Raw genomic sequence first — 14,580 nt, 5'->3', positions numbered from 1 at the left:
CGTAATGATTCCCTTATCGGTCAGAGTGACCGTTGTTTTTGTCGAGAAAACGATCATTTCTCTACATTACAGACCCCGCAGCGGGTCTGTAATCAACCGTTTCTGCAGCGCGGCTTTGCTTTGAACCAATGAAGCAGTGCTCTGATCTGCTGCTTCGTTGGTTCATTGCGTCGCTCCTCTTCAGAAGCTGCAACTCCGCTTCTTAATCCCTCTCAAAGCCATTAAAATATGTCAATCGTAAGTCACTTTTGTGCAGAATAAAGTGACTAACTGGAACTCCTGTCTTGTTGCAAGAAAGAAACGAGAATTGTCCTCTGTTCCGTTGCTCCAAACGCTGTTCTGCTCTCTGCTGATTCGAGTCCGCACAGAATTTATAACTTCAAAGTGAATCGCCGAATAAATCAAATGACACCTCTTTCCAAACGTTGTAATAGAAACAATAAACTGCAATTGACAAAAATGCTTTTTTCCTCCCAATATGAGATGTCCTGTGCTGATGTGCAGCAGCCCGAGACTGTATGGCTGCAAACCTGCAGACTCCAGCAGCCAGCTGAGCTCAGGCGTATGAAGTGACATCCATGCCATTAATGTCTGAAAGGAAATGCTTTTGACAAACAGTACAGATTTTTTCTATCTATGCCCAGAGATCAAGGATCCACAATGTAGAGTTTATTTATGTCCAGAGATCAATGATCCAGTGACCAGTTTCATATTTATTTACTTTAAGACTCAATAAAATGTTGTTGACATAGAAAACCTGTAAAGCCTACTTTTAGTACACAGAAAATTCACAGGATGTATCGATAAGGAATCGGACCGATAAGCGGAATCGATAAAATGTTATCAATACCCATCCCTACTTATTACTTTATACCTTTAAATAAACCTGTACGTTTTAAAGTGTCTTAAGACAATTTTAGGATGAAATCTGTGTTTATGATTTTATTACTGTATGTACTCAAGTAAAATGGTTTTAGATGAGTACATACAATTTCTGTGCACATACATCAGCACATTAAGTCTTTCATATTGGCAGCTGCTTTGCATGAATGTCTAATTTAAAACCATATGACAAGATGACGTGATATTGCACTTGCTCTTGTAGATGCATAATACACATGCTTAAGAATGATCTTAAAATATCTGCGTAGCAGTAACACTTACTTGAGGCCTGTCAGCTCTTTCCCAAAGAAGTGAATGACCACTGTACTGAAAACAAAGCTGGAAAATACTGTGAAGAAACCTGCAATACCTGAACAACAAAAGAAAAACAAAAAGAATAGTACTGTAACAAGTGATATTTCGAGCAAAACTATAAACGATAGGCGTCAGTGTGAAGAAATATCACCACATTGCAATGTGGAACAAGTAACAACATCCCAGCATACTAACCTAATATATATTTAGACCCTAGTTGCCGAAGATTCTTGAACTGAAAATAGATGTAAACGATGGCCATGCATCGTGTGACTGTTAGAATAACAATGTCACTGCTCTGCTGGAGATTCTGGGAAACAATGAAATGGTTAACAGTCAACCTCTTGCAGTCAAACTGTCATGAAATGAAACTGCTGTTGTTTGCGACTCCTGCTTCACTCAGGCAGACTCACCTCCTGACGTTTGGGACATTCATTCCACCTGCACATGTGGTTAACGGATGCCAAAGTGTTCATAGACATGAGGCAGACGGTGATAGTAATAGTGCCAACTATGACCTCCCATGGATGAGAGGCCACGAACAGGCCATGCAGCCTGAACAGATGTGCCAGCATTATCTCTGGATTTCTTCTTGCTGCCTCAGGTCACCACCTCATCTGTATTAAAAAGAGATGAAAACAAAAACAGCTCAAAATGGCAACAACAAATATGGTAATGGACCCAAACCACAAAACAGGGCTATCAAGATAGCAATACGACTGCCCAAGAGTCTCCTCACTGTAATGTACACAAGGTTCTGATGTCATATAAATCTTCTACACTTGTAATAAACATTTTCAAATGCTGTAATTTAATCTGATATAAAAATGTTCCATTATCCTGAATCATTAATATACCTCACAGAACCCCACCCCAAAAATTTCAACAAAAATGTTTCTTCACCTAATTTGCATGTGTGATGCAACTGTTGTCATGGTAATCTCTCACAAATTAAAGCAGTTGAGGACAAACCGTCTGTCGGCTCTTCCCTGTATAGTCATGAGCCCAGTGAGCCAAATGTCGCGCTCAAAGTCACCTGATGTGTGGCTTAAACTGTATCAGATCAAAACCGTGGGTTTTGTAATCCGCGACACCCTGACAGAAAATTTAATGGTAGCAATACTTAAAGCACCAACATTTTCTAAGTCAGTGACACCTGTTTCCACATCTTTTGGTCATTCTATCCTGTAGCCACTCTAACTTTAATATTTTTAATATGTGATTTGTTTGACATTCAAACCTTTTCTGAGAAATTTTAGCACAATCATGCAGTGGTTAGTGCTCTTAGCACCCCGATTCAAAGCCCCATTCTCTATGTGACCAATGTGCAACCCTGCATGTTTTCTTGTGTATCTGCTTCAACCGCCGCTGATCAGTCAAGTCTGGAGTTTCTTAGCTCTCGTGTGGTTAAGCACTTATGGTAGTTGGAGAAACATGTAGGACAGGTGATCTGGAGGAGTACAGCTGGTGACAACCTGCTCGATGTACATCTGGTGTTTCACTGACGTGAAACACCTTGAGGCAGCATTGTTGTCATATGGTGCTATAGAAATAAAAATAAATTGAAATTGAAATAAACTGAACTGCAGCTGTATCATCCAGAAGTTCATCCAGTGTAAAGACTGTCTACTGAAGCTCTACACAGGATCTGCTGTACTGACCGCAAGGAAAAACTGGAGCAGCCAAAAGAATTAAGTTTAGCATGCTCAGTTTCTTATATGCATTCCAATTTTTTCCAAGATTTAGTCAGTGATTTTTTGGATACTGAAATATGTTATTAACATATGTACTATCTATAAAAAGTGTGACCATTTTAATCATCCTTCCTGGCACAAACAGCATGGATGGACTTCAGGTTAACAACTTCTTGTTTGTTTCAGCAGCCCCCGTTTGTTCAAGGTCCCAAAGCGGCTCCGGTATCGCCGACCGAACGGTCCCCCCTAAATTGGTCTGCCCTGCCTTCACTGCGCATGCATCATTTTGGACCACAGCAGCGTCATTTCTGAGCATCAGCCGCGGTTCACTGATTATCGCCTTGTTTCTGCTTAAAATTGCACTCCAGTCACCATCTCTCTCAGCGACAGATATCTAATTTAATTAATTCATTTCATTTATATATATCGCCAAATCACAACAAAGTTGCCTCAAGGCGCTTCACACAAGTAAGGTCTAACCTTACCAACCCCCAGAGCAAGAACACAGGTGACAGTGGTAACAATCATTTCCACATAAATTCAGCATTATTTCCTAATAAAAGTGGGAGGAAGCAAGCAGAGCGCCACAGCAGCACGTGAGTCAAACGTGCTGCTGCGTCATTTCGGAGCATCATTAGTACTCACTGACTGTCGCCTTGTTTCTGGATAAAATGGCATAATTTCTGCTTAAAACTGACTTCAGAATGATTTAAAAGGTTTTAATTTGTCATGTGATGGTTAATAATAGGGTTGAGCCGGATACTCGTTTCAGGAGCGTATCCAGTATAGATAAAGCATTTTTGATGAGCACGAGCATGATATGAGTAAAACTCAATATCTGTGCTCGTGCTGAAGGAAAATCCTGATTGGCTAACTGACTGTCTTCACGCTCTGTGATTGGCCAGTCACTCACAGTGCCCACCCCTCCCTACATACACGTCTCTGCACCCAGACCTCACTCTGGCACACACACAGACAGGAACTGATCTCTCTCTCTGTCTCTGTGCTTGGCTTGATTCTAGCTCATGTTACTCTCTCATTAATCCTTAAGTTTTCTTCAATTCGCCTCTATTTTGGTTTGTACGATATTTAAAGTTACTTGGTCAACTTGTTTCGTAACGTGGCTCGTGTTGTGTCGGTCACTGCCTCCACTCCAGTCTGTTTTTTTTTGTTGTTGTTGTTTTTTAACCGTTTGTTTGCTCCTAGTTTCGCTGGTGATATAAAGTCAGTTGGAAAACTTTGCTACTACTGAACGTGGTGCTTTTGAGAAGAATACAGTGAACAAGGCTGACATTATTTCCCTGTTTGCCATCATTGGATGTTTGCATGAATCACCAAGTTCACACAGATCATTAAAAAAATAAACAGTCTTAGAACAACCTCTCTCTCTCTCCCTCAGTCACACTCACATGCACACAGACACACATGCACAGACACCTTAATCAAAACTGTTTAAAATAAATAACTGAAGAAAAAAAAAAATCAGTTTGATCATAAAAAAAAATAATTTAAAAAGTTGTGTTGAATATGACAACTCTTGTTCATGCATACTTAGTTCATAATTTCCTACTAGACTGAACGTCAATTCTGAGGCTGTTCTGTTACTCATTTATACACTTAAGAATATTCATGTTCCAAGTTTATAAAAAGAACTTGTTCTGTAAAATAGTTCCTTTACTATTGTGATCTAAAACATTGAATTTGAATTCTGAGGCTGTTCTGTAAATATTAATTCATAAACTTAATATTCATGCTCTGAGTTCATAAAAAACGTGTTCTGTAAATAGTTCTCTTACTTTTGTGATCCAAATCATTGAGTTGAATCTCAATGTAAATATGACATTATAAACCAGGATAACACAAGAAAGCATACATGCTTATTTCCAATGTGGTCCTTACAAGTCAACAGACAATCATGGTTACAGGTACAGTGTTTGCAATGCTAATAATAAAAAAAACAAATGAATAATAGAGAAATAATAATCCAAAAGTAATGACTATCTATAATAATAGAGAAATAATAATCCAAAAGTAATGACTATCTATAATAACAACACCAATAGTAAATATAATTAAGAATAAAATAATAATTATGACAAATAATGATAAAAAAATAGAAAACTAAACAACAGAATGACTAATCTCAATTAGAATGACTAAAATTAAAGGAGAATTAAACTAAAAAGAAAAAAACGGAACTGACTGTTAAAAATACATAAAAGTGTTTTGCTACTGGTAAGTTAATTCCATAAAAAAAAAAAATGACATTTAACAGCTGATTTAAAATTATCAAGAGTGGTCAGAATCTTTATACTGCTTGGAAGGTTATTAACTGCAGTAATGGAGGCGTATACAAATGTAAGATTTGCCGAATGCCTTGACGTGAGGAATCTGCAGGGAAGATGCACATGATCGAGTATTGATGGAATGTAAATTTTGAACCAAGCTGAACTGATTGAAAAATAACTGGGGGCCATACCATGAAGAATTTTAAAAACAAGGTTCAGCTTGAGCTGGGCAACGCGCGTGTGGACTGGCAACATTTTGACCTGATTGAACTCAGCAGCACCAACATGCATTCTGGCCAGTGCATCCAAAAGAAAACAATTTTGTTCTGGGAAACCTGTAATCTGTTGTTGCACCTTTTAGTTGGGCGAGAATACCATGAAGTGCATGTATAGTCATAGTGACTGAATAATTGCCGAATCCAACAGTCTTTTAGTTTCTTGGCTAATGTGCTTAGACCGCCAATACAGAAACTTCAATTTTGCATTGGACTTCCTGATTATATTGTCCACTATGAGCTCTCCATCCAGAGATTGGTCCAAAAAAAAGGCCCAGCTATTTAACATACGAGCAACTTGCAAGCACATTGCCATCACATTGCACCTGAATAGTATTAGTTTTGCTGAACCTTCTCTTTGAGGCAATGAGTCTAAACTCCGTTTTTCCTAAATGTAGGGATTATCTATTGTCAATCAGTACATACATGTTTCCTAAAGTATATTAAGCACAACCACTAATCTTAACCCTAACAATAACAAGGCTGTGCTACCTACGAATAACTTTTGGTATTATTAAAACGGCGGCTATACTAAAATACGAAATGGAGCCTAATAATCACTAAATGGGAGTAAAAAGTAACGAAATGGAGCAGTCTGACCCAGACTGACTCTAAATATGATTAATTACTTTTATTTAATCATTTTTAAGCAAAATGGAGCGAAATGGGGACTGATAACGAAACGGGGGTAAAACATTACGGAATGGAGCAGACTGACTCAGACTGTCTTCAAATATGATTAAATTAGTTTTATGTAATTATTTTAAAGGGAAATGAAGCGAAATGGGGACTGATAATAACGAAGCAGGGGGAAAACGTAGCGAAATGAAGCAGACTGACTCCAAATACGATTCAATTATGTACTTTTATTACTTTTTTAGCGAAAATAAGATGTAATGGGGACTGATAACTAAATGGGGGGTAAAATGTAACGAAATGGAGCAGACTGACCCATTGACTGAAGTTTCATCTCTTGAACGCCAGATGGCGCACCGCTACTACATGTACTGAGCGCGTCTCACAAAAACAAAAGCTAAACAATTAATTAAAAGTAATTATCTGGAGTCAGTCTGGTTCACTCTGCTCCATTTCGTTACATTTTACCCCATTTCGCTCAATTTCGTATTTTAGTATGGCCCTTAAAACGGCCGATCCAAATACTAACCAGGATCGACTCTGCTTAGCATTTGAGAAAGCTATATGCTAGTTCACATTAGCGAGTAAATAAAAGGTTCAGGCTAGTAGGAGCTACTAGTGATGACACACAGTGACAGTTTTAACTTCTGAGGGCATAAGATGAAACGTAACTGCCATTAGCCCCTTGCTAATCATTTGCTAGTCAAACAGCGGTAGCATTAGCCACCCAGCGATAATTACCAAGGTCATTTCGTCTGTCAGCACCGTGACACTTTTCACAGGAACTCAGATTTCACGTCTCCAAACGTCGATATCACCGTAATCGGACAGGACGTTCCATTATGATAAAGAGCGACTAAATAAAACCGCTGAGCTAATCTGATGTAACACGACAAATAACATCGACAATATGGCGACCAGGAAGTGACGTCATCATAAAGTAAACGGATGTGACTTCAAGTCTCTCAAAAAAATTTTACGTTAAAAATCAAATGTGAGATTTATTTCTGTTACGTTAAACAATCAATCATCAAAGTACAAAGTTAAATTTTTTTTAAATCATGAAAGATTTTTTTGTTCTTGACCGCTGTCGTAAACATTTTTAGGACGCCCCCAAGGAGTCGATCAGGGGAGTGACCACCATACTTAACCCCCCTCACCACAGCCCCCCCCCCCCCCAAAAAAAAAACAGTAAAGAAAATAAATTGAGTATGAAGTGTGTGTGTGTGTGTGTGTGTGTGAGAGAGAGAGAGAGAGAGATATCTTGTAATTGCATCAGAACTTTAAAGTATTTATGTCAGACAGTAACTCGCAATTTTATTCAATGCAACACACAGTTGCAACCTGCAGACATAAGTTGATGCACCTGAGTGAAAAAACTTTAAAACTTTGTTTTTCCAAATCACACTTTTCAAACAATGTGTGTGATTATAAGTCAGGTAGAATATCTACTTTAAAAACATATTAAGTTACTTAAAATAGCAGTTACAAGATGGAAACATTTCCGTTATTCAGCGTTAGATTTTCAGTGGGCTGAAGGTTTAGAACATACAGTAAGATGAATGCATCTTTTGCTGAGTTCAGCACCCTCGGGAGGTTGGAAAGTCCAACTTCTAACTTGGGGGAAAATGCCATGAATACTCAGTCGGTCTCTTGTGCATCAGATAACTCAACAATCCTTCAAATGGTGATGCAAGCACCAAATTCGGCACAAATACTCCTTAGACATTCGTCCTTTGAAAAAGCAGACTGGCCACTTGAATTTTCAATAGGCAGCCAGATAGGGGTCAATTGAAGAATTACACAGGGACGGCCCACGACGGTTTTCTGGCGTGGACTGGACCATTAATATCTCCCACTTTGCCTGGTCGTAAGCAGATTCATCAAAGTCTACTCTCTGTGTGTAAGAGCAGTGTGTCACACAACACGGAGCACCACCCCCCCGGTCTTTTGTTCTTGCGCCGTCACGTGGCTCAGCGGTGCCAGCCAACAGCCATGCAGGTAGGCTCAGCCTGGCCCGCCCACTCAGCGCGCTCCTCGAGTCAGCCCTCTACCCCAGGAGAATTTGTTTTAGGGGAGGTGATGGTCTAGTGGTTAAGGTGTTGGGCTTGAGACCACAACATCCTCGGTTCAAATACCAACCTGACTGGAAAATCACTAAGGGCCCTTGGGCAAGGTCTTTAATCCCCTATTGCTCCTGGTGTGTCGTGAGTGCCTTGTATGGCAGCACCCTGACATCGGGGTGAATGTGAGGCATTATTGTAAAGCACTTTGAGCATCTGATACAGATGGAAAAGCGCTATATAAATGCAGTCCATTTACCATTTAAGTTGTGTTGAGTGATATTTTTTAAACAAAAATGTTGATTGTTATAATAAAGTATTTTGTTGTCACGTACAATGTTTGGCAAAATTCTAGGTCTTTTGGATCCTTTGGATATATGAAGCTTAAATATGAAAAAGTATCTGTATCAGTATCCATATCGGCAATACTGGGCCTGTATTTACTTGGTATCGGATCAATACCAAAATTCCTGGTATCGCCCACCTCTAGTTTCAGGCTGTCTGCACATGTTTGAAGCCCAGTTGCCTTAGAAACTCTCTTACTACGAAAAAACAACAGTAACAAGTCCGTTTGCGAACTCATCACCAAAATTATTCTGGTACTGGTATCTCATTTTACATGTGAAAACTCTCCATTTTTGTTGAAATTTGCAAAATCCTTGACCATGTGAAAGCATGTGTGAAAGGCACAGATTCACCAACTGGGAAATGGCATCTTGTTGCCATGACAATCACACAACAATGACATCACGCCATCCATCTTGGAATATTTTGTTTAAGCGAACAACCAACGTAGTACATCACGTTGACAGAACACTACCTTCACTTGGATTAGCAGTCAGCGCGTCGCTTCACTCAGCATTTGCATAAAACAGACTTGTCTTTTCATCTATTCTGGCAGCATTTAGCTGGCAGCGTAGCAACCACTGGAACACACCCACTCTGATTTAAAATGAATGACAGCTCTTCACCTGTAGCTAATGTGAGCAAGGGATTATGGGCTAAGTTTAAAACTTATTTATTTCATCAATAGTTTTACGGTTTTATCTTATACCAATTATATTTGCTGGTCTGTATTTTTATTTGCAGATGAGATTTCAATTTTAACTCTTCTTAAGGATGTAGGACTGTTTGTCATTTAAAAACCTACTTTTTTTACTCTGTGTTTCCAAAATGACCAGTTGCATCTTTACTTTTATGCCTTTTTTATTATTCTGTTTTTATTCATTTTATTGCCTGCTGCAATTTTATTGTTATTACTAACTTATATATTTACTTACAATTGGGCATAACTTAGTCCCCATTTTTCTTTTTGTATAGCACTTTAGTTGACCGCAATCATTTTAAATGTGCTTTACAAATAAAGGTTGAGTTGAGTTGAGAGTTGATGTTATGTGGAGCACATTTTCAACTTTTTTTTTTTTTATTTAAAGCACTGTAAAAAAAAAAAGTAAGCATTATTATTGTTGTGGTAGATGCTACACAATTTGCCAAAGTTCATGAGTTCGAGTCTAGGGCAGGACAAAAGCAGGTTACATCTGCAAAAGAAAAGGAAAAGCTGGTAGTGAGACCAGTTATGTCTTATGGCTTGGACATGGTGGTGCAAACAAAAAGACAGGAGTCGGAGCTGGAGATATTGCAATTTTCCTTGGGACTGATGAGAATGGACTGGATTATGAATGAGCATATTGGAGGGATGATGGTGTGCTGCGGTAGAGGGAGAATGATGCTGAGGATGGAGACAGAGGCAGCTGAAAGACGAAGTTTATGTTTTTTGGTGAGAGAGGACATGCAGGTGATTGGTGTGACAGAAAGATGCAGAGGACATGGTGAGATGGACACAGATGAGACCATCTGTAAGCAAACACAAGAAGATGAAGATGACTAGAATCATTTTTTTTTCTCAAAATGTGAAAAGGTACACACCAAAGAAATCTATATATTTTATTTTTGTATTACAGAATTGGTAAGCTTTGCATCCAAGTGCAATTGAAGTTCAGCAATATTGAACTTTCCTTTCATTTAGCAGACTGAGCACCATGCATACGTTTAAATGAAACACTTGAACTGATGGCCTAACCTTGTTTATTTAAAACTTTAAGTAGGTCAGTTGAAATAAGAGCAGCGTTCTCTTTCCCAGACACACCCTGTTGACATTCTCACCTGTAAGCTGCCCAGTGCAACACACCCTGATCTGTCACTGAGTTATTACAGTTTTTATTGATTGCTTTAATGCAACAGTCAACCCAAAATCCACATTTTCAAAACAGTTAACACAGAGGCCTAAACAGTGCCCCCAATGGTCAAAATGACACATTTTGTTTGCAAAAGGCTGTAATTGTGCCAAAACATTTAAAATAAGGAACAAAAGCAAATTTTGCCTTCAATCAGCAGAACTTGCCCACAAGTGCATGAGCAAATACAATCAATCATAACACAATGAACAACAAAATACAAAATACAGCACTCAGTGTGAATCAGTGCACCATTGGTTGATATTGTAGCCCATAACTGTTACATGCCAGTGCTGTTTGCTGCCTTCTTGCAAAAAATGGATCCAGAATCAGATTTGCTTTGATGCAAATTTTATTGATTCAATTACATTCTTTTTTTCAGGCTTTTTTGTGGCTGACAACTGAAATATTCCTACAGAAAGTATGTAAATCAAAATACGTACAATCCATTACTGTAGGCCTATAAGAAATTAGGAAAATAAAAAAATCAATTTTTTACAGTAAAGAACAAAAATCTTTAGTAGGCCTATACTATAGGAGTATAGAGTACAGTAAGAGTACAGTCTCTTCTGTCTTGATGAATGGGCCACATGGCCTCATCCACATCACATTCAATGTTCTCTCTGGCAATGCAGCGAGGGAAAAACCTTCTGGCATGCCTGATCCAGCCTTGGCATGCCTCTGCATCAATATCTTGGGCTGCAGCAGTCATTGCATTGAGCAAGGGCATCCAATCATAGGGGTGATGATCATAAACCTTCCAACTCCAAGCACTAAAGAATTCCTCTATCGGATTCAAAAAAGGGGAATATGGTGGAAGGAATTGAACCATCATCCGAGGGTGGACTGCAAACCACTCATTTACAATCCGAGAGTGGTGGAATGCCACATTGTTCCATATGATGACAAATAGTGGCAAGCCAGGCCTCAACAGCCTTCTCTCCTGAGGTGGGATCAGCATGTCATGAAGAGCATTTAGGAATGCTATGAGGCGCTCGGTGTTGTAAGGGCCAATGGTGGGGATATGGCACAGGACGCCATCACTGGAGATGGCAGCACACATAGTTATGTTGACCTGCAATAGTGGCCCTATGCCCAATGAGGTTCCTTCCTCGTCTCCTGACTTTACACAGATTGAAGCCGGCCTCATCTACATAAATGAAGACATGATGTGTCCCCTCGGCTTCAAGCTCCATTATTCTCTAAAGAAAAAAAGTCAAAATTATAATTACATAAAAGTGACTCTAGTTGCCTCTACAGGAACTGCAGGATACGACAAGGCAGACAGTAACAGTATAGTAATGTTTCCTTACCTCCACATTGTAATATGGTTGGGGGGCCTGGCTGCCGGTTTGTTTCTGTCTTTTGGTTTTCCTCACAGGTGGCGTGCGTTTGGGACTGAGTGGCTGTGTTGCTGAGGCTGTCAGGACCTCACCCTGATCACCTGCGACTCGTCAGGACTCACAGCTGTGGTGCATCTGGATGGATTGGAACATGTTGGCATTTAAGACTGGAGTGCACAGTGTGTATTTGCCAGAGACTCGACCTTGTGACCAGACGGGTGAGATCGTCGTCTCGGGAGCCATCTCATCAGCAGCGGATGCTGAGAACATCCAGGTTTGATGCACAGTCTGTGAAAGAGGAGGGGGTGAGGTCTCACGCTCGTCAGCACACTTCCTGAGGTACGTTAGATTTTGTGACTAACAGTCATACAGTCAGTAAATGTGGTGTCCCTCACACCTTATTGTATTGAGCTGTTTGTTAGTCATGTATCAGCTTCCACTGCAGTGGAGTTTTGTGAACTGGATGTTCCATGCCTGCAGGTTGGGAAGCTGATCAGTAATCAAGCCAGGAAGTGTTTGCTGTTTGTACACCTTTAAGTGTTCTGTGTGTAGAGTGTGGACTCACATAATGGTTCCTTCTTTCACAGACTCGGTTGTTGCGGCCACCTGGGGGGTGTCGGCGGGGTCCTTGGGTCCGAAACAGCTTCTGGCTCCGGACCGTTAGCGCTGCTGGGAGCGCACCACGCCAGGCCGCACCTTTTTGTTATTATATTATCACTGTTATGTATTAAATTCAGTTAGCCTTTGTACCGTGCTCTGCTTATTTCATACTGGGTCCTTCAAACGCTGGTCGGTTCTCCGAGCCTCCTTCACAGCATCAGTGAAAAGGAACTCTGTAGAGCTGTTTCATTCCCATATGGTTCCTCCTGAGGATGCGTCTATGGTGGTCTCGCTCACAGTATTTCTATTTCTAAATACTCCCTGATCTGCAGTTACTACAGCACTGATTTCTCACAGCTTAATGGCATTATTTGCCACAACCATGTTGAGAACGGCTGTCTCCTGCTCAGCATTAAAAATTCTTCTTCTACCACCAGTGACTGGTAGCCTTTCGATTCTATAAAAATACATGAAATGGGAATGTGGAAGAAATTACATGAAGTACTGTATATTACTGTATTTCTGTATACAAGGTCTGTTAGAAAAGTATCGTACCTTTTTATTTTTTTCAAAAACTATATGGATTTGATTCATATGTTTTTACGTCAGCCAAGCTTGAACCTTGGTGCGCATGCGTGAGTTTTTCCACGCCTGTCGGTTGCGTCATTCGCCTGTGGGCAGGCTTTGATTGAGCACTGGTCCACCCCTCTCATCGTTGTTTCATTGCGAGGAAATGGCGGAATGATTTGGGCTTTTTTTCCATTAGAATTTTTTTCGCGCGTCACGACCAATTCGCTGATGAAGTGAGACAAAGGAACACCTCCGTTTCGGAGTGCCAGAGGACAAGTTGGGACATGCCTATCTCGGCTTTCAGTGCTTACCAGTCAAGTGAGTATAAGAGAAATTGTGGAGAGCTGGGCATGTCCCAACTTGTCCTCTAACACTCCGAAACAGAGGTGTTCCTTTGTCTCGCTTCATCAGCGAATCGGTCGTGACGCGCGAAGCCTCCGCGCGGCTTTCCATGACAAAATCTCTTGTTAAAAGTGAAATCTGCCAGAAAATGGCTGATGTCCAGCTCTTGTGATAACCAGAGAAATTGCACACGACGGTCCTGGCTCCACACAGCGATCCGTTTAGAAATGATGTGGTGGTTTCTGCCTCTCGATGGCGGCTCGGAGCGCGGCGCGCCGTGCGCCATTGTGGGCTGTCCTTAAAGCTGTAGTAACACTCCTTATTCTCTGTGAAACCCGTAAAATTTTCACCGAAAGCCAGATAAATTTTTCGAATGGTTTCCAGCTGCCAGTCTCTAACAGTTTCTGAAAAATTCTGATGGAAAAAAAGCCCAAATCATTCCGCCATTCATTCCTCACAATGAAACAACGATGAGAGGGGTGGACCAGTGCTCACTCAAAGCCTGCTCACAGGCGAATGACGCAACCGACAGGCGTGGAAAAACTCACGCATGCGCACAAAAGTTCAAGCTTGGCTGACGTAAAAACATATTAATCAAATCCATATAGTTTTTGAAAAAACGAAAAGGTCGATACTTTTCTAACAGACCTCGTATATTGTAGGCCTATAACAACATTACCTGTTCTCCTGTCGAAAAACTCTGACAACTGATGCAACAGTGTTTCTGTTTACAACGGGTTGGACTCTTTGTCCAACCTCTCCTAAGTGAAAGGCCATGATTTATAACATGATAAATTATAGTTGCCCAAATTTCATCAGTAACTTGAGCCCTTCCAACGATACCTCCACCTTCCACACGGACTCCTTGGACTCCACTACCTCTTACTCTCACTCTCATCTGCCTTAGACCTCCTTGATCCATGCTTGCAAAGAACAACACAGACATGGCACCTTTTAAGGCCTCCTACAGACTGATTGCAAATTGAAGATTTGTGTGAAGAAGTGCCAAACAGGTGCTTCAGTGATTGCATACAGATCAGATATTTTCTAATCGCTGGGAACATATGGTTTCTGTTAGGATACTGTAGCTAAAACAGTGGCGTTTTGACTGCTTGAATGACATCTGTGTTAACTGTTTTGTCAATCCAATGAGAATGGGTTAACACATTTGCAAGAGGTGTCTTTTGCTCTGCTGAGATGGTGTTGATGAAGGCTGAGAGGTTCCCAGTTTCTTCAAACAGGTCAAAGCAATCAATAAAAACTGTAATAGGGCCTCCATAAAGAGCATCATGAGGGTGGGACAAGAGCTGTTCTTTCACCCTATCCACCTCGCTTTAT

General features: G+C 40.4%; 1 protein-coding gene across 1 annotated transcript in view; it reads right to left on the bottom strand.

The window, feature by feature from the left end:
• Positions 1–6,999, bottom strand: part of LOC117530116 (3-hydroxy-3-methylglutaryl-coenzyme A reductase-like) — a 28,256-nt gene extending 21,257 nt beyond the window's left edge. Inside the window, exons 1-4 of the mRNA XM_034193066.1 lie at positions 6,832–6,999; positions 1,611–1,814; positions 1,393–1,507; positions 1,165–1,252 (exon numbers count right to left, since the gene is read on the bottom strand). Of these exons, the coding sequence (XP_034048957.1) occupies positions 1,165–1,252; positions 1,393–1,507; positions 1,611–1,772 (365 nt within the window). The 5' untranslated portion in view covers positions 1,773–1,814; positions 6,832–6,999. The remainder of the gene's footprint in view (positions 1–1,164; positions 1,253–1,392; positions 1,508–1,610; positions 1,815–6,831) is intronic.
• Positions 7,000–14,580: the final 7,581 nt, after the last annotated feature.

Source organism: Thalassophryne amazonica, chromosome 17 (assembly GCF_902500255.1).
Source record: "Thalassophryne amazonica chromosome 17, fThaAma1.1, whole genome shotgun sequence".
Taxonomy (NCBI): Eukaryota; Metazoa; Chordata; class Actinopteri; order Batrachoidiformes; family Batrachoididae; genus Thalassophryne; species Thalassophryne amazonica.
The sequence above is the reverse complement of the archived record's forward strand: the minus strand, read 5'-3'. Positions and strand labels throughout refer to the sequence as shown.